Source organism: Pogoniulus pusillus, chromosome 24 (assembly GCF_015220805.1).
Source record: "Pogoniulus pusillus isolate bPogPus1 chromosome 24, bPogPus1.pri, whole genome shotgun sequence".
In the NCBI taxonomy this organism is placed as follows: Eukaryota; Metazoa; Chordata; class Aves; order Piciformes; family Lybiidae; genus Pogoniulus; species Pogoniulus pusillus.
This window is the reverse complement of record NC_087287.1, coordinates 12,226,717-12,248,365: the sequence shown is the minus strand read 5'-3', so window position 1 is coordinate 12,248,365 and position 21,649 is coordinate 12,226,717. Positions and strand designations below refer to the sequence as shown.

General features: G+C 38.2%; 1 protein-coding gene across 12 annotated transcripts in view; it reads right to left on the bottom strand.

Annotated features, from left to right (window-relative positions):
* Positions 1-21,649, bottom strand: part of SOX6 (SRY-box transcription factor 6) — a 397,240-nt gene that overhangs the window by 46,951 nt on the left and 328,640 nt on the right. For all 12 annotated transcript variants that reach the window (XM_064163636.1, XM_064163637.1, XM_064163638.1 and 9 more), the window contains 3 exons: positions 21,033-21,182; positions 17,025-17,205; positions 14,810-15,000 (listed from right to left, as the gene is read on the bottom strand). In XM_064163636.1, the coding sequence (XP_064019706.1) occupies positions 14,810-15,000; positions 17,025-17,205; positions 21,033-21,182 (522 nt within the window). The remainder of the gene's footprint in view (positions 1-14,809; positions 15,001-17,024; positions 17,206-21,032; positions 21,183-21,649) is intronic.

Here is a 21,649-nt window from a genome sequence, read left to right as displayed (position 1 = left end):
AAAAGCACAAAAGCACAGTGAGAGTAAGCAGTAGGGAAGAGCAGCTGGGGGGAGGGGGGGGGGGGGAGGGGGGGGTGGAAAGATACCTGAGCCAGAAGATGGCAAACACTGAGAACAAAAAAAAATAACAATTCCCTCTCTCTCAGGATAAGAAAATGATAGAGACTTCCACTACCTAAACTATAGCCTGCACCTCAGCAGGAGTGTTCCTAATTCTGCAGGAGTGGAATCTCAGAACAGTTGCAGGATTAACAATTCTGGTCCTGATTCAACAAGTCATATGTGCTGAAATCCATCATTAACATAGCAAATGCTTTACGTCAGGAGAACTTAAATGGGCTCAAGAACAGGAAATTGGGTGGGTTTCTCACCTTTTAGCTGGATTCGTTATGTTCTCATAACACATATTCTCAGGTAGCTACAGTAACATGGCATGGATGGCTATAAATACAAAACAGTTGATGACCAAAGCATGTAGTATACTCCATCTCCATCCCTTATAGAATGACTCACACATTCTCAACAGATTTCCTATAATGCAGTTCATTATTTTTGCCTGTCCATGCTAGTGAGTATACACTGGTAAACTACAGATGGCTTTTGTACTGAATGGAATGGAAATCCTACACAGTAGAGCATACTATTTAGTGGAGAGAACTGACAGGTATCCTGGTGTATATATGGTCAGCTTATAACTGTGAATGTTAACTCAGCCCATTCTTTGCAAAGAAGGAGGAAAAAGAAATCCTGGGCAGGAGCAATACAAGGAAAACACCTTCCTTGTAGTTGTAAGTTTGGAGTTATTTCTGCAAAGAAACAAAGAGTTAACATACGCTTCATCAATGAGGCATTTGTCATGCTGTAGTGTGATTTGTAGTGCAATACTGAAGAATAAAATACAGCAGTTATGCAAAGGTCATGCAGGTAATCCCTTGATAAAGGGGAATCCCTTGGGAGGAAAAGTGCAGCCATACAGCCTAATCTTATTCATGAGTATTCAAAGAGCCTGAGAGGCAGCAGGTAAGGAATTGGATTCTGGGAAGGATCTGGCCACTGAGTATGTTTGGCAATTTGCTGAATCCTTGACAGACCAAGAAGTTTTACAGAACATGATGTGTCAGTGACTCACTTTTTGTACAGTTCTAATGCACATCCTTGCAATGGTGGCTTCTTTTCAAACTGGCACCTGAAATACAGCTGAGTGTTCCTAAGCTTTACAAATGGAAGAGAACAAGCATGTAAAAGTACAGCATTAAGCAAGAACCTGTACATATATAAAAGGATGGTTCACCTAGATTGGAGCCATATAATCAAACTGTCAATTAGCAGTTGAACTCCAGGATGCACTGAAAATGGCAGAGATGTAAGAATGAATCTATTGCCTGATATCTCAAGAAGCCTTTGGCAAAGTAACAGTGAAAACATGCACCCAACTACTGATCAATGTGGATCTGACATTAAACCACAAGTGTCCATTTCTGCTGGCTGCTTAATAAATTGCTTTGGAACGGGTGGAGGCGAAGAGATCTTTCCAAAACCTTGTCTCAATGTTCTCTCTCAGTCAATGAATGTCAGCAAGTGAAAAAGAACATAAATTTTATATGCTTTTCCAGCCTTTCCCAGAGAATCACTTGCAAAATGTTAGAAGCCACAGGCATAAAAAGTTAAATACTAGGAAATTAATGCTGTCTGTAGATTTTCAGGATGTAGCTGGGAAATTTCAGCTTGTGGGTTAGCCATACTTCAGGTTTTAAGTAGTGTTATAACAGCTTACCATGACTTGAACATGACTGTAGTACAAATAATCTGATGTTTAATATCATTTATTACCTTATTACACATTTCCAGTTGAAACAGACCTGTTTATGGAGTTAGTGTTATGTGACTACAGATGGACAAGCTATGTACAATTTATCCAACAAATACAGTCTCTCTTATCTTTTCAAGCTATCACTGGAGGATTAGCAATTTCTATACATGTATCAGTGCTCTAACAATCTAACTTTTCAGTTACCAACAAAGTATGTGCTTAAGTGCTTAATACTTAGCTGTTTGTGATTTATGCTTGTAGTTGGTCACCTAAGATAAAGCAAATTGTTTTCAGTGCCTGACTTAGTAAGTGTTGCAACATTGCCTTCAATTACTCGAAAAAGGCAACTCAGCCAAAGCTGAATTTTCCCAGCCAAAAGGCCTCCCAAGTAGTGGAAAGCCTTTACTTCTGTCTTTCAACCTCTGTGGTCATTAGCGTCAGCACCCCAGAAGAAGTGGTCAAACTGCCTCTGGTATACCATTGGTAGGAAAAAGATGGCAGTGGTGAGACACAGTGCAGCAAGGCCTGCAGGACCCCTAGATCAAATTGCTGCAGAGTTCAGAGTCACTGTAAAGTTCTATAATTAGCACTGACACTCTATCGGTGGCTGGAAGAGCTCCCTTATACTCTATTCCTCATTTGGTCAGCATGGAGTTTGGAGTGGGTGCTGCAGCAAAGCCTCCTATTTTTTTACAAGCAGGGTTGAGCAATTTGGACACAACCAGCAAATGTCTAATTGTGCACAAATACTCATGTTCATATGCAAATACATTCAGAGAAATAAAAATCAATTTGTATGGATATTTCTGAAAACAAGTGAATGATAAGCATGGTCAAACTCCATTAATCAGATTTCAAACAAACATTTGTAAATATTGTTTTGCATTATTTGGATAAAAGACAACAATTTTACTCACTACTATGCTTACTCTTCTGTGTGAAGCATAAGAGCTAAGCCAGCACAAAGCACAGCCCCACAAACAGGGAGCTAAGTAAATATCCTTCAACAGCAAGGAGTGTATTTTGATTTATCACCCCCATTGACACAGCCTAGTGAAACTTGAGAAACAGGAGATATTTTCAATTGTAGAAACTAATGAGGGATCACAGAAAGTCATCTAAGTTTATTCTTGCTCTGTGTAGAACCACAGAATTACTTTGGTTGGAAAATACCTCTAAGATCATCCAGTCCAACCATCAAGCTAACACCACCATGGCCATTAAGCCATGTCCCAAACTGCCATGCCTACACATTTTTTGAAAAGCTTCAGGGACAGTGACTCCATCACTTCCCTGGGCAGCCTGCTCTCATGCCTGACCACTATTTCAGTAAAGAAAACTTTACTAACAGCCAATCTAAACCTCACCTGACACAACTTGAGGACATTTCCTCTCATTCTATCATTTGACACTAGGGAGAAGAGATCCACACCCACTTCACCATAACCTGCTTTTAGGGAGGTGTAGAGAGCAATAAGGTGTCCCCTCATCCTTCTCCAGATTAAACAATCCCAGATGCTTCCCATCCTTATGTTCTAGCTCAGAGGCCTGGGTATCCATCTAGCAACTGGTTTTACCACTGAAGAGGCAAAGAAGGTATTGAGTACCTCAGCCTTTTCCTCATCCTTGATCATTATATTCCTCCCTGTATCTAACAAAGGACAGAGATTCCCCTTAGTCCTCCTTTTGTGCTAATATATTTGTAGAAACAATTAATTTCCAACTGGGCTTTGGCCTTTCTAATTTTCTCCTTGCATGTCATTCTTGTAGTCCTCCTGAGTGGCCTGCCCCTTCTTCCAAAAACTATAAACTTTCCTTTTCTCCTCAGGCAGCAACAAAACCTCTCTTTTCAGCCATGTCACCCTTCTACCCCACTGACTCATCTTTTGGGACACAGTGACAGCCTGTACTGTGCCTTTAATACTTAATCTACTGCACTTAAGAGTTATATTGTCAATACATTTGGTGGTGTGAAGTTACTTAGTGACATATACAGAGTTTGGAAATAAATGACAGTAACTTTTGCCAATGTTTCTGCTTGTATCTAAGTGTAAAATGATATGCAAATATATTTTGTAGTTCTCAGGACAATAGTAGAAGTGGTATGACAGGATTGTGCAGCTGCCATTCTGACCTACAATCTAAGTCAATGAATATACTCTTGTCTTAGAAGATTTATGTACAAGCACTAATTGCCAACTTTTCTTCAGTGTTTTGTGAAGAAGCATAAATAAAAAGATGGGATAGATTTCAGTATCTGCAAAGTGTGGAAAATGTACTGTACATAAGAAGATACAATCATTATGCTGTTGCAGTCATTACAAAGACACTATCCTTTACGGTAGAATATCATCCTTTAGGAAAATTATCCGTGTTGATTTCTACATTTTTGTTCAGTATTCACCCTCGTTACCCATTTTAATCTAATTCTGTTCCTTTGGGATTTTCTGTTGCTCCAAGATGGGCAGAGTCCAATGGGATGGGGTTCAATAGCTCCAAGTGCAGGGTGCTGCACTTTGGCTACAACAACCCCATGCAGAGATATAGGCTAGGGTCGGAGTGGCTGGAGAGCAGCCAGACAGAGAGGGATCTGGGGGTACTGATTGATACCCGCCTGAACATGAGCCAGCAGTGTGCCCAGGTGGCCAAGAGAGCCAGTGGCATCCTGGCCTGCATCAGGAATGGTGTGGTCAGCAGGAGCAGGGAGGTCATTCTGCCCCTGTACTCTGCACTGGTTAGACCACACCTTGAGTATTGTGTTCAGTTCTGGGCTCCCCAGTTTAAAAGGGACGCTGAGATGCTTGAGCGTGTCCAGAGAAGGGCGACGAGGCTGGGGAGAGGCCTTGAGCACAGCCCTACGAGGAGAGGCTGAGGGAGCTGGGATTGGTTAGCCTGGAGAGGAGGAGGCTCAGGGGTGACCTTATTGCTGTCTACAACTACCTGAGGGGTGGTTGTGGCCAGGAGGAGGTTGCTCTCTTCTCTCAGGTGGCCAGCGCCAGAACGAGAGGACACAGCCTCAGGCTGCGCCAGGGGAGATTTAGGCTGGAGGTGAGGAGAAAGTTCTTCACTGAGAGAGTCATTGGACACTGGAATGGGCTGCCCGGGGAGGTGGTGGAGTCGCCGTCTCTGGGGCACTTCAAGGCAAGGTTGGACGTGGCACTTGGTGCCATGGTCTAGCCTTGAGCTCTGTGGTAAAGGGTTGGACTTGATGATCTGTGAGGTCTCTTCCAACCCTAATGATACTGTGATACTGTGAAGATTTAAGCTTTTATTCTTTTCTCAGGGAACACCCTATGCAAGTGAAAAGGCAGTGCATTTGGCATTTTTTCTTGAGTTGGAAGGAAAGAGAGGGGCCAAATCCCCTTTAAAAAATATATTATCATCATCATCTTCATTAATGAGGTCTAAAACCTGCAGCTAGGCAACCCCTTCAAGTAGCCCTGACAACAGAAATAAAAAACCATAGCTGTGTTCAGCAACCATACAAGCACACTACGAAGCAGATAGTGACAAAATCTCTGGTAGCCAATGATGCAAAAAATAATTATTAATATCACCAGAGTGTGCTGGTTTCTGCCCTGAAAATAATTTATTGCCAAATGCTCTTCTGCTTGGAGTGGAAGCATTAAAAACTTTAAAACTCCACTAAATATGGAAAGTTTCTTCTCTATACAGTGTGTCTATGTGCATATATTCAAATAATCAAGTTTCATGTAGGTTCGTTATGTTTAGATGCATTTTCTTTGAATTTTGTACATATGCACATCCTTACTGGACTGGTCAAACTTGGGTTTTAATTTATGATCCAATAAAGTTTCCATAATTTATACTTTGAAAAGATTTTTCTTAATTCATTGGGGTTTTTTTTTGCTAGTTTAATTGAGAGATAAATAAGTTTAGATTTTCTTTTAACCAGCCTCTATGCAGTTTGAGGACTAAGCATTTAAATGCACATCCAGCACAGTGGAAGAGAAATGCCCAAGCTACCACCTTTAGCAAGACAATTCTGGCAAGTACAGCAGTTGAGAAAAATGCTTAAAAACAAAGGTTTGCAGAGCAAATTCTTCCATAGGTGCAAAACTGAATCCCCAGTAAGCTGGTGCCAAAGTTAACTTATCTGTAAATTTAGATGACCTACATATGCCAGAGATTTTGCACTGTTTCTTTCTGTCTTTTCACTGTCAGTTCCGCAGTTTCAGTGAACATGCATTTTTAATGTGTAAATTTCAAATACATTATTTGTATGTCTTTCTAGACACAGTATTAAAAGTAAATCTGAAAAACAAAGAAGTAGGTATAGTGGTAGGCACGAGTTTGCATATTTAAGTGCAACTAGTAGGATTTGAGCAGTAGCATGTGATCAATTAAAGGCTGAATCCTGTGTTACGTACAGACAGAAAGCTAACATTTTGTGAGCAGCTTTAATATTTCTATCTCTTGAGTTGGAGGAACAGACTTGACAGGATTTCATACCCACAGCCTTCTGCACCTGGTTCCCATTATAAACCTGGCCTTGATAATGGAGCTATGTTCTTCTGCAGAGGCTAATGCTAGCAATGGTATTTTCCTCCCATAACTCTTATAACCTGAGTACCAGTGTTAGAGTTGTACTTCACCCCTCTGTGCATGTGCTGTTACAATTTCTGTCACCTTCCTCACTAAGTACAAAGAGATCAGATAAAATGTTTCTTTAAGCACAAGTAGTTTCTAAGCCTGGGTTTATTTCCTGCAATATCTGCAAAATCACAGAATGTCAGGGGCTGGATGGGATCTCAAAAGAACATCCAGCCTAACTCCCCTGCCAAAGCAGGATCACCAACACCAGATCACACAGCAACACATCAGGCAGGTTTTGAGTATCTTCAGAGAGGGAGACTCCACAACCTCCCTGGGCAGCCTGTTCCAGTGTTCTGCCACCCTCACAGTGAAAAAATTCCTCCTCATGTTTACATGAAACTTGTTGTGCCTCAGCTTCCACCCACTGCCCCCTGTCCTGTCATCGGGCATCAACAAGAAGAGCCTGGCTCCAGCCTCCTGGCACTCACCCTGCACATATTTATAAACATTGATGAGGTCACCCCCTAGTCACCAAGCTAAAGAGCCCCAGCTCCTTCAGTCTCTCCTTGTAAGAGAGATGATCCATTCCCTTAATAATTTTTGTGGCTCTGCACTGGACTCTCTCAAGCAGTTCTATGTCCTTCTTGAACTGGAGGCCTCAGAATTGGACACAGTTCTACTGCTATAGTACAGTCACAATCTCTTTTTGCCTTATTTCTTCATAATGGGAACATTTCTCTTCAAAAGAATCAGTTGAAGACCCAGGGATTTATTTCTTATGTCCAAGATGCTCTGCTTTGAATTTAATTCCAAATTACATTTTAAAATATTTTTAATTCTTTTTAAAACACTGAAACATTTCTCTGTGTCTAAGAGATATTAAAATCATTCAGCTACTCTAAGATGCATCTTATCCCTGATCAGACCTCACGACAGACAGAAAAGAAAAAGATTTAAAAAAAAAAAAAGAAAGAAAATGCCCAACTCTTATCCTATAACCACACTGATTTAGAAAACCAATGCAAGCACATCTGACAATGAGATACATACACAAGCAAAAGCCATCAACACACTTTGGACCTCTTAAAACATAGCAGGATGTACACCGGAGTCACATGCTGCCTAGTTAAAATACACACAATACACCCTGAAAAATATTGCTTGAAATCACTACTTGTTTCCCCCTCTGTTCATTGATTTCCTGCCTTATCATATCCTGTCATGCAATTTCAAATATTGGAAGCAACGGCATAAAGAAACAGAATTTCCCCAGGTACAAAACGAAATGTTTCAAGTCCAGCATGTTTTCCAGTTCTAATAAAAGGGGGCAGTATTACATCAGCTGAAACTCTGAATTGTCCAAATCGTAGTAAAAAGTGCTGGAGAAGGATATAAAACTGCTGAATTTCACTGAAAATAGACTGGTAGTGTATACAAAGTAAGAAATCTGCTTGTCTGCCTTGGGATAAACTTTTCAGAGCTAGTTCAGTGGGACTTAGGCTCCTGCATTGCAGCTACTTTCAAAAATTTTTGAGTCACTACTTTTCTTTCAAAATTAAGGAAATACCAGTTGATATAAAATGAAGGCATAGTTTTGTGTACCTAGGGTACACCTTAAGTCTAAAAAAGAAACTGCAACAATATTTTAGGTTCAGAAAAATTTGGAACAAATACCCATTGCTTACATGTATTATATACAGCCAGAACTCAAAGTATAAAGGACGTTTGTTTTCTAAGAATTATGAGGATTGTTGGGATTTATAGCTGAAACTTTTCCCTATTCTAGGGCATTTAACTTAGAGAAGTCATCCATGTTACAAAATGATGGATCTGTGCAGAGGTTGTCTCTATGCATGTCCTGCTATGTCTCAGTAATTCCCCAGGGAAAGGTTTGTCTGCAATTGAGCAGAATGACGTACTCAGGAAAAACAGTTCCCAGTTGCAGTGTCTCTTTGTGGAAATCAGATTCTTCATTAGACAGATGGAATACACTCCCACTGAGTTGAATAAATTGCCTATACTCTTGCAAGAAAGTGAGACCTCACTAACAGTTGCTTAACCAAATCAGTGCCTTTCTTTTTTCCCCGTACACAATTCCAGATTTTCTATTACAGAGTCTCTGTATATTCACTTAAATTAAATTATACCTAAGTCTAGAGGCATATGGGGCAAGACCTTCCTTAAGTTGCAGTGAAAACAGACCTTGAAACAATGACTACTGAGACAATATCATAATAAAAGTAGTAACTGTGCAAAACTCATTTACTGTTGATACTGCTATCCAGTAAATTAAGAGGTATGTGATCTTTTCATTATAAGTAGAACCAAGATTTATCCAGCTGGAATTAGGATCAAATTGAAAATGCTTGCCATTTCTATTGTTTCCCAGCAGACTGCAACATGAGCATTGACTTCTTATTTACTAGTTACAAATATTCTTTTGTAAGAAACTAAAGGGGGAAAATTAAATTTTTTTCTTGAAAGATAAAAGCAAATTAAAATAGACCTCAGTCATTGCAAATCTGAACTACTTAAAAAGATTTATAAAAACCCACGAGAGCCTTATGACCAAGTTATTCATGTTCTTAATTTAAGGGTGGTCATGAGCACTGTGCTAGTTTGAAGCAAGCTAGAATGTTTTGGTGAGAAGAACTAGATTACAGGCTGTGAAAGGAAAACAGTGGTAAAGTCTACTTCCCTCATAGGCTTGTTGAGATGTATAGGAACAAGAAATAAAAACTAGATAACCACTCTCACTGGGGCTACTGCTGGGGAACTGGCTGAGCTGCACCTTATTCTCTAACCTCACCCTCCATTATGGACTTTGCTTCCTAACCCCCTGGCTGAACCTCCATTCTTCCTTGGGACTGGGGTAAGGTTGAGAGGGGTAGGGGGAAGGTGAAGGGGTGGTTGAGAGCCCCTCCTGGGGATTCAGGTTTCTGGGAAGGATGTTGTGTTTCTGTATTACCTTTTACCTTGTATATTTCTGTATATACTGTAAATATCTGCTTGTATATTGTGCTAGCTGTAAATATAAGCTTCATTCATATTTCCAGAGCTGGCTGAGTCTAGTCTGGGTGATTTCTAAAGTGGGGGGGGGGGCTAACACCCAAACCATCACAAGCACTTTTTGGTAGAAAAATTTGAATGCAAGATGCACTGGAAATGTATTTTCTTAAGTATCTGCTTTAAACAAAAACCAGCCAGAGTTGAGAAATTAATAATAAAAAGGCTGCTAATAACAAGGTACTTCACTTGATGATTGTCTGAGAAATAGCCTGCACTTGCAGAAAAGACAGTGAGACTCCTCCCTCTGCAGTTTTGCTGTCCATAATACTGGATTTATGGGGAGAAAAAGGCAGGTAAAAAGCTGTTAGCACCATTATCCAGCCCTGCTTGCATTTAGAAAAAAGCAATACAACAATGGAGTCATTGCAGGGCTGCAGGCAGTCAGAAGGAGATTATGCATGACTGCTAACTTTCCCTACAAAGACTTCCTGAAGTGTTTTTATCAGGCAAAGTTTGTACGCATGTGCAGTAGCTTCATGGAAATGATGAAGCATAACAGCTCCTGAGGAGCTGTTACACTCTATTGTGTCAATAATCCACATATTTAACAGTCCCTAAATACAGCAGACCGTAACACCTCCAAAGGGGCCATTATGGCTTATCAAGTCAAATCCAAATGCCTACATATGGATTTGATCAATCGACTGTAACATCTCCAAGGGTAAATAATACACATTTTTAAGAATGTACACATTTTGCATACGAACTCTGGTCTACAGTAGGATAAATGATGTGGATTCAACTTGTAAAACTTTGATTTAGAAAAGAAAGAAAGAAAAAAATAAGAGGTGCTAAAGTACCATAAGAGGTGCTAAAGTACCATAATTCCCTGGAAGAGGTGATGACTCGTGTCATTTGTTTCGTGGTCTAATTCTGGTTTCATAGTGCTTATACACAGTTGCTTGAAAAAATCTACAAAAGAGTGAAAATGCAATCTAAACATACAAATATTACATTAAATTCTTCCTCTCAGATATCAATGAATATGCCTCGTGGGTAAGCAAATGGGGAGGTGAGAGTATATCCTTGGGTTTAGCGGGTATGTTGGTGTGATTATAGGTTGTGTATATGCTTTGTTTTCATAAGTTTTTCCTCAATGAAATAAACTTATTTTTGCCTATATTTTTCCAGGAGAGGTTTCCTGAAGTGTTTTTGCCAGTGCTTTGTGTACAAAAGAGAGAGGATCTGGTCCTTTTAAATATAATGTCAGTTATCTTATAAATTATATAGCATTTTCAGGTTCATTTAAAGCCTTAAATCAAAGCAAATCTTCCAGGCAACCATGCTAGTTTGAAATGCTAAACCAAATACAAGTAGCTCTAGTAAGGCAAATACCTGTCTTCAACAAGAAGTACTCCTTTTTGTCCAAGTCAAAGATGGCTTGACTCAAAAAAAAGTCATGTCCTCCAAGCAAAAGTGATTTTCTTTTTATTTTATTTTTGCTTATTGTATATAGAGTTCATCTATTCTCTGGAATTTCCTACTTCTCTCCCCTTCTCCAGTGTTTCTGTTTACTCTGTGAAACTACTGATGCAGTTACTTTTTGCCTTTCCTCAATCAGACTACACCTGAATGGCATGAGATGGAGTAGGAAAAGTCAACTCTGCCATAAGGACTTCTTACCTTCCGTGCACTTTCCTGATTTTGGCTCAGATAGGGTTAATTTTGGTTCACCTGGTGCTGAGTTTTGGATTTGTAACCAAAATAGTGCTGAGCTGATAACACAGAGATGTTTTAGCTACTGCCAACAGGTGCTTCTACAGCAGCACGGGCTGCCAGTGAGTAGGTTGGGGTTTCAAAAGAAGGTCCGAGGGGGTCAGCCAGGCCATTTGATCAAAACTAACAAAGGGATATCCCACAGCATTTGACATCATGCTCAGCAATAAAAGCTGGGTTAAGGAGGAAGGGAAAACGTTTTGAGCTTTTGGCATTGATTTTTCCCAAGTGACTGTGACATGTGATGGAGCTTGCCTTTCCTGAAGATGGCTGAACAGGCAGTAGCAAATTGATTCCTCGTTTTGGTTTGCTTTCATGTACAGCTTTTGATTCCTTATTAATCTGTCTTTATCTCAACCCACATTTTCTCACTTTTACCCTCTGATTCCCTTCCCCACCCACTGGGGGGGAGTGAGCGAGCAGATGCGCGGTGCTTACCTGCTTGCCCTACCCCATAACAGTACATGAACTATCTCTGTAACTGCAGATCTTCACAGAATGCTACAGTCTCCAAAGTATAGCCTAATCTTAGTGCTTTAGCAAACGACAAAGTTGGACTGTGTCAGAGTGCTGCATGTTTTTGTTTCGGTCTTTCTGAGGAGCAAATCTCTGCGAGCACTTTGTAGGGTATTTTTTTTGAACCGCAGAATATGAACAGAGGCAATTTTCAATTCTGTGTCTCTAACCAAATACAAAGCTTTCTGAGATTTAAATAACACATTTTCAAAAAGGCCTCAGCCCAGGCTTTGAAGTTATGTACATAATTTCATAGGCGCAATCATTTGCACAACAAACTATTCCCAGCTATCTGAACTTGAAGACCAGCAACTGACCACAACTCAATAGCTTTTTTTTTTTCAATCCAGCTGCAGGCAATTAATTTGTCATCTTCTTTTCTGGTGTCGGCTTCTAGCTACTCATTTATACAAGTCTAATTACCTGAAGCCCATTTCTGAAAATTTGGTCCTGAAAACACAGGGTCCTGGTACTTCAAAAAAACCCATCCAAAATTGCAACTATGTTATCAAAGCTTCACTGGGATTATGACAGGAAGTATACACAGTCTTCTCGGCATACAATTATTTCAAAGTCATGTTTTTCTAATTGATGTGATATATCATCCCTCCTCTCTCCCCATTTTGATCATCCTGCTCATCATTTATAGAGTAAAAGAAAGATATCATAATGTGAATTTGAAAGGCAGAGGGTGAAGGGGGAAAGAAGAGTATTCTAGAATTCTGATTATGTAAAGGGTGCTTCTCGTTGTAATGTATTTTAGACTTGCTATAAAATATAAATACATCCCCTTAGTATTCATGGCTGACTTAATTCTTTTATTTTCCTTAGGATAGAGATTGGGGACATATTAGCATTTAAAATTGCTAATTTGTACCAAATTCCTTTGTACACCCTGCCTCCTCTTGCATCTGCAGAGCAAGGATAACAGACTAGCACACCCCAGTTGAAACCGAAGTACATATTACAGCTTCTTCCTGCCTTAAGGATTCATTCTATGGTACATCCTACAATAAACCAACCCAGCAGGATTATGTAAGGGAACTGGGAAATTTAACAACAGATTTCTTTGCTGTTGTTTTATTCTTAGGTTTCCAAAGTTTCAAGTGCCAGCATGAAAAGCCTCCCCATAAAAGATGGAGTTTGAGAGTGATGTTGTTTATATTTGTTAAAGAGTTCCTATTGACTCTGCTATATTTGCAAGTAAAAAATTTTTTCTTCCTCTGACTGCCCGATGCATAACCTCAATCTGGAAGCTGTACATCAATCTGTCTATTGCTAATAACTGGCACCAAAAGAGAAATTTCAGATTATTCAGTGAAATATTTACTGACTGCTTTAAAAGGTGAAAGACGAAATAGAAACTTGTTATATTGAATACAAGATGTAAACATGGTACCGAAAATACTCAGGGAGCAGACCTGATAAGTAAGTGGATGCCATTTTTATACTTTGCAAAGTCAATCAAATGTTAAGAATTCCTCTAATAGCCCTTATAGTGTATTAGATATTTTTAAATGTCAAACTACTGAACCTCACAACCTATGTTTTAAAATAAGCATAACTTTTTAAATGCCTAATATGGATCATAGGTGTGACATTTATTTTATTTTTATAACTTGGGCTTTAGTAGCCTACCTCTTAGGACAAATACTGACTTCTCAATTAAAGTGTTGTCTGAATGTAGCCTGCTTGATTAGTTTTTAATTTCTGTAGTTTCTCATAGCATCAGTCTGTATTAAATGAGTTTTCAATACTGATATTTAAACTAACACTAGCAGAAATAAATATTTATTAGTCTTTGAATTTGACTTGCAAATGTATTGTTAATCCTGTGTGGAAACAGTTTAACAAATCTTTTTAATAGACATTGTGCCTTTCTCTTGTTTCGGGTAAAGAACCTATCAAGGAGAAATAGAAAATGTAGATTAAAAGGTATGTAACAATTTTTGATGGGTCTGTTTACAACATTTCTTTGCCTTTCTGTGCCTTGCTACAATCCGCTTACTTGTCAAGCATTCCCTTGTGGCTTGAGGAAAGATCATAGTAACGTCAAATCCACAGCTTAAGATATAGTTAATATTCTGCTGAGTCTTGAACTCATCCTGGACTATAAATTCCTGAGTCTTTGGAGTATAATATAATTTTCCCTCCCTCCTCCAAGATACAAAGGAACTACCCTCTAATACACAGATGTAGCACATAATAATTTTCATTAATGAATTATAGGCACTGAAGTGACCTGGTTTTTCTTTTTGCAGAAATAGCCTGAAACACTTGTTGCTTTCATAGGTTAGTGAACATGCCTCTTTTCTTTTCATTTATTGCTAAAGTGGATCCCAACTGTTCCTATTCAGTTTTCACTGGCTATTACACACAGAGACCTGTTCCTGGAGCAGATCTTGTAGACCTTGGAAAGGCCATAGAGCAGGTCAGTACAGGTATAAAGAATCTTCCAAGACACTTACTTGTCCTCTCAAGAGTCCTTAAAGGGTGTGTGATAGAAAATGCTCCTCACTTTTTTGGATATCATTCCCGATTGCTACTCGGTAAACTGAACGATATTGTGTTCTGTCCTGTACTGGTGACTTTCTCACACCACTTCTCTGACTGGCAATTTATTCTACTGACCCATTTCATTCCTGTTTGGAAACTACAACTAAGACTTAACAAAAAAGTCTGATGTCTAATTTCCAATTGAAACTAAAAGCCAAAAGTGCTGTTTTGAGTCTAAATACTTTGTTGCTTTTCAAACTCAAGAACATTCAAATACATCCAACAGCACTGTAATACTTGATCATACTAGCACACAACTAGCCTTTTGGCCACATTAATCAATCCAATCATTCTCAAAAGCACGTTTCAAGATCCAGTCGTCACTAGCTTCAGACAATGCATTTTCCACGTTGTTATATGGAAACTTACAGGTTCATCACATGAGTGCACAGAACTGGTACTTTTTGAATGCTGTCATGTACAAGTAGAGAAGTTTGCAGCACAGCACTGGGAAGTGACAAGGTGTACTTCACATGAAATCAGAGATGGCTAAAAGCTCTCATAAGTTATTTTATATAAAATATGAAGGTATTTGCAGGGAAAAGAAGAATGAATGACAGAATGGGTGGCAATGAGAGACATTACCTTTTCATTCCTGCAGTTGTTTAGACCCATGTTATTCATGGAGGGCAATTTTCCATCAACACTGTGCGGCTGCTGTTGTTGCTGCTGCTCCCTTTGGATCTGCTCTCTCATTTTCCGAGCCTCCTGAATGGCTTTCATTACTGTGTCCTGGTCCCCAAATAGGGCAGGTGAATTAAGACTGGAAAGGATATCTATAAAGAGAGAATGCACTTTATTTAGGTAATTATCCAAATTAATATCTGGGGTAAGCACTCAGCTCTCGTACTGTTAAAGCTGCAACCAACTAACATCTGCACAAGGAGGAGTGGCAATTGTCTGTTTGAAGGCTGAATTAATCTACAGAAGTGACTAGTAAGCCTGTGCACTTTTTTTGCTGTTATACATACAAGAACAAATGTCTTTGATTAAAGCTCTGAATTTGTTACATTTGTGTACTTATTAATTGTCCACTATAGATAAAAATAAATAACAATTAAAATCAAACAAGCAAGCAAAACCAACTAGATAACTCCCTGCAAAACACGAAACCACAAAACAAACAGGCTAAGACTTGGAATTTTAAAATTCTTTTGACTTGGTTGAAGTTCAGCTGAGTAAAATATAGCAAATTCAGCCTCAAAGGACTACAAATTCCTTTAAAATAATACTTTAAAATATTAAGATTAAAGGAATTAAAGAATTGATTTAACACTGAGGTCTGGACAAGTAGAGACCAGTGATCCACAGATGGAACTGTGATGTTTTCTTGCTGGGTGAAATTTCCAGTGTTCTGAACTGGTTCAGGAATTACCTGCCATTCTAGAGCCTAACTAACCTGGGGACTTGTAATGAATGTTAGACTCTCAATCACTTAAATTTATTGCAATAGAAGCAATATCTCTGACATTCCTTGATGATTTTGACAATGTTTCACTGGTTTCTTATACACATAAGGATTAAGAGGAAATGTTTTTTATGACTTTACAAGAAAAATATTCACACTTTAGGATTATCTTCTCTCATCATTCCTTTGGAATGGTCTATGACTTCAAGCTGATATGCCACTTTGTACTGTCTGATAGTGCAGTGATAGCTGGAAACAAATTGACAGGAAGAACACACAGACACCTGAAAATATCTTTCAGAGATCTTGATGTTCACAAGTGTTTTGGGGATAAAAGAAATAATAATTATTATATATTTAATGTATGTATTTAACATACCAGTTCATTATTCACAAGTGTTTCCATATATTTTGCAAGTACACTTGAGCTACAGATTGTGAATAAGTGGTCTGCACTAAGTATTTCATCACTGTCAAAATTTACTATTTGAACTTTCAGGCTGATCATCTGTATTTTACAGCTCTTGATTCTGTTTCTTGACTGTTTAGGGCAGAACTCACACATAGTGTTGAGTTCAATTTTGGTTCCTTACTTAATAAGCTTTATTTCTTAACTAAAGAATCGTGAACACGGGTAAAATTTTCCCTATTTGTAACCACATGAATTAACAAAATCTTGACAGATGAGTGAACAAATAATAAAAATATAAAAAAAATAAACTGGCTGGATTGAAGCTTTGTTGGTTTTGTTAATACACACACACACATATATATATATATTTTTTCAGTGTGCAGTCTTTGCAAGATAACTTTATACCCACAATGCAAAGGATTAGATTTCATTTAAAATGCTGTTCTGGATAAAGTTAACAATATATTTGGACTAAACAGCTGAAAATACCTTCTTGCCTGGCTTTTGGGTTGCTGTAAACCATAGAGATACTGAATGTTGCTTAACCCTGTCTCAATGAAGTGCTTGAGAACCTCTTTATTTTAAGGTATGATGCACTGCACTCCATGTACACTAATCACCTGAGCTATTATGTGTGTATGCCCAGTATCCACTCAGGCTCTATGTGCATGCAAAGATATTTGTTTAGTACAGAGGTCAAAATTCAAAGCATACACTCAGCTGCACTTTTTGCAGAAGATATTCATACAAACCTCTTTTACACCTTTTATATACACATTTCTGTTTTCTTCTATGCATCTATCTGTATGTGTGCATATTTCTTACAGATTCTTTCCTGTTTGTTAAGTCGGGGTGTTTTTTAATTTTAACCAGAAATGTAGGCCCAAATAGCTACTTAATTCAGAAGAAAGTGTACTTAAGATAATATTTCATGTAGAAAACTTGTCGGTTTTCTTCTTGCCCCTGGACAGATTAGTTACCTAAAGAGGATCCTCTTCCCAGAGATCCACCGAGCGGGCTGGGGATGCCACTCTTGTTCGTCACTGTCACTGGACTGCTTTTACTAGCTGGGAAGAGGTTCTGTGTTGGAGATGTTGGGGATTTGACAGGTTCAGCTGTTTTGGGTCGGGCTGAAAGATTCAGTGGCTGGGCTGCTTCATCCTACAAGAGTTTAATGTAAATAATCATTAGGAAAAGACAAATGAACACATCATTTTGCAGGCAGCAGTTACTTTACACCTCGAAGACAATACCACATTCCCCAGCAATAATAACAAAAGAAGCTAATTATCTGCCTTCTTTAAGATTCAACGAAAGGAAACCTCATTAATTTCTCTGTGTTATGCTTCTATTTACATTAACTATGTGGCTGGATCATTCTTTTTGCCAAATTAAAATTTGAATTAGCTCACATTACAGCTTAATTTCCTAATGTGTTTTCAGAGATCTAAATTAACCTAAGGCATTTACAAAGAATTATTTAAAATTTCCAGCAGCTCAGTAATGCTTTTTGCATTGGTTCTGTTTGAAAAGTTCCTGGCACCATAAAAATAAGTTATGTAGCTTATTTTTAACTGTATTAGAAACTAAGGATTCAGAAGTACGTCTATGAAAGGATCATTTGGAAGTCATGACAGTTCTTTGGCTCACAATTAATGCTGCTGCTAACTTGCACATTCCATACATCTTATTTTGAGTGCATGTTTTCTGTGGTGAAATAATCTATACTGCTCCCCCATAATAGCAGATAAGAATTCAAATTCCTTGACTTGCTATGGTAATGAATGCGTACAATATGCATTTCAAAATGTATTCTCTTTTCTACTATTTAATTTTGTATATTTTACAATATTTTATTATTCAAATCTGTCACACATTTTTTGACAGATGTATGTAAAATCAAGATTTTTTTCCCCCCACATAAATGCTATTCTTCTTGTTTGATACTTCTGTAATTATTTCTGTATTGTGCAGTTATTTCTGCTGCATTCAACCTTTAGTGTACTTGTATGTGGATTTGCATAAAGACAAGGAATATTTTTATGGATATGCAAATTGAGTATCAGGATTTTTATATATTTTGATACTTTTCATATGCAATTAGGGAAGAAATTCTTTCTGACAGATAACTGGTTTCAGTGCTATAGGGGAACAAGTCCATCTAAGAAATATCTTAACCTTTGGAAGATGACTCAGTCCAGCAACTAATTTCTTTTATCAGGACAGATATTCACAGTATAACCTTCCCATTCTCTGAGCTTGCCTAGTATTTGAAGCAAGACAGAGCATTAGGAAAACTGTGAAACTGGCTTTCTGTAATTAAACAGTCTAGTAAGATAGATGTCTCCTTTAAAATATTCCCAAAGCAGAATTATGCTTTGGGTATATTTTATGCCTTTTTTTAAATGCAAGATCAGAATATTGTCCCTTTTTGAAAACACTGCACTGATCATTTCAACGCTTAGAGATGTACATCAGAATACCATGTTATTTCAGCTCTTCCATTCTCCTTACTGTCCATTGGTGCTGTAGCAAGGCACATCTGATCATACACAATATATACACCAGGAAAATATAACAAACAGGTATTTATAGTGACATCACTCTCTGTAAAACTGCATGACATTTTTACTCTTCGTGACCTTGCAATGTGCACAACTGTCCACACCTATTCGAAGTCCAAATGAAAGCAGAAACACAAAGGTCCAAGGGGCATAGTCCGTTCTTGTGCTTTGTGGGCATGTTTACATGCAAGCTGTTTCCTTGCACAGACACAAAGCGGCTTCAATAAATTTCTGTGAGAGTTCAGAGACCCTCTCAGACTGTGAAGTTTGCCAGACTAGGTGCTGTAAGCATGTACATATCCTAACCCAGGTGACCATGTTCAATTTCTAAATAATTTTCTGTACAGTACTGATAGAATCATGTGAAAAAACTCTAAACATTGCCAGAACCTGTTTCTTTGTACATCACAGAGAGCAGTCTCATTTCTGCAAGGAAACCAAAAAGCTGGAAAACATTCTGGTCACGGACTTTTTAAAAAAAAAAAAAAAAAAAGCTATAATTACTTTTTGAAAGATCTGACTGCTGTAAAATAATTCCATTAGTTCTATAAATATTGTTTGTAGTTTATATAAATAACTGTTTAAAAACAGAAAAAAGCTAGAGGATTTCTTAAGCAATTCATGACCATCAAAATGTCATGTCTTATAAAGGTAACAATTTCCATCACAGCATACAGGCACTGTCTCTGTACTAATAATTAATTTCTCCAGTAGCCATTTGTATCTGCTCACATGGAGCACTTGTAGTTTATCTTTAATATCAACACCATGCTTAATAAAAATAATAATAAAACCCCATTATTTTTTTAATTAACATGTATTTCAGTGCATTCAAGATAAATTATGTAGGGAAACCCCCAAGAATTTGCATGTGGTCAAGACTGTAATGAGACTCAGCTGGCCACAAAGCTATAGGCCTTGGTTCAAGGAGATATATGCTTGACTTTAACCAGGGAAAATTTTACTCATATAGTAAAGGTTTGGTTTGGTGTAGATCCATTTGGCTCACTCATTTATGAAATTATTTTTTCACATTAAAGTAGTCCATGGTATATTCTCAATTCCATAAACCACTGGTGTTAGGTATTACTATACTACGGCAGCTCTGCTGAAAAACCTGGGCTTTGCTTTTGGTGGCTTCTGTATTGACCATAACAAGCTCTGCTTATGTGGTAGATTTCACTGACTGCTCTCAAGCCTGGTATTGGATTGCAAAAGGTAAAATATTAGAGTAATACACATCTGCAGTTAAGTAAAGTGAACACTTTGCTAAATAAATGTTAGATCTGACCATAATGGAATAGTATTTTATTTATTAGTACTCTCAGCCTAGCAAAAAAGTGTCACGGAAATTTATCAGCCCAGGGAGAAATATCTCCTCGCCCACTTTACCCTGATGATTGATGATAATGAACAAACAAATGATATTTTACTCTCATGTCAAAAAAAAATTTAAAAAATTAAACCCTCACCTCAAGTGAGTAAAATCTTCCCAGACTGATTTGAGGTGAAGGACAGTGTGCGCCTGTAAGGTGGTAGCAGCTAGCAAAAGAAAGCGTTCTCTCTCTGCACAGTCACTCCACGCCTTCTTTAGGTCTCTTTTAATAGTTCTGAATTTAAAGTGCTACCTTTCTTTACTGCTTGAAGTAAATTGTTTCTGAGAATGTTTGGTCTCATGAAATTCAGAACAACCACAAGAGAACACAACAATATAGGTCAGCCAGTTCCACCCAAAGGTACGAGCTGTACCACAGATTTCAAGGGGTGCGTGATGCTCATTTCAAGCTGCTGGCAAATGCCATGTTGTAGCTGCCTGGTTCCTAGCAAGTGAGAATAAGCAGGCACAAGCATTCAGCAATGGTGCAAAACCAACAAGGAGCAGCCCACTTGTCAGCAGCTGTGTGAAATCAGCACAAGTCAAATCAATCTGCAGTGACACAATGTTTTCCTCAGAGTCCTGACTTACATCTCTTTATGTGAGGCTTTTTCCAAAGCCATGGAGTAAGTACAGCTAGAGGTTTGTAAAATAATTAGAAGATACACAGTCTCTCTCTTGCTCTAACAATACAAGCCAGGACTGTACTTCAAGATACTCCAAAGTTCAATGTGAAACAATTCATGAAACAGAGAGCATTCATGCACGTTACTAGATTAGAAACTGAGATCTTGAAAATATCACATTTTATTGATGAATCCTTTGTGCTGCCTGTGGTAGGAAGAGGGACGCTTGGCATTTCTGGAAGCAAGAAGCGAATGTTTTATCTTCCCTTCTCTACACTGATCATACAGCACTAAAACTGAACATTTTACTTGAATACTGAAGAGCTTTCACACAGTTCAACTTCCAACTGTAAAACAATTCAACAGACCGTTTAATTTCACTATTCTTTTTAGATCTTGACTTCTTCCTTAGCTGAAAAATACCTTAACTTGAGTTACCGGGCTGGTCCCTCGCTTCTCATTTTTCATCCCAGTGGGTGAGAGTGCCCCAGTCGAATTTGGTGGCTGTGGAGTAGATGGCATTTTGGCTCCAGGAGAAACTTGCATGCTTGCCAGCTGAGCTGCATACAGTTGCTGGAAGACAAGAAGATATACAATATATTCCTGCAAAATTCCTAAGAAAAAGAAGCTGTAAATGTACATAATTTTTATGGCTTCACTGTTTCTTCTCTTAAAGAAACTAGTTATTTTTTTCCAGCACTTTCTTGTTTGTGGCTTTTCTCTTCTTGCTATTTTCAAAAAGAAAAAACAAAAACAAAATCAAAAAAGAGAGCAAACAGCCCAAACCTCACATACACCAATATATTTTCTTCTTAATTTGACTTTCAGGTGATTTTTTTTTCCCTTCTTTCTTTGTAATGACGGTCATGGTAACGAGCAGAAGTTTATACTAAACATTATAAGGCTATTTAAGAAAAGGAGATATAAACCCCTGTGAGAAGCAACAATGCTTCAAGCCATTTTTTTCTTACCCCAAAATTGCCCATCAACTCAAGAACCTCTACTGGGAGCTGACATAGGAATGATTTGCTATAAATGGT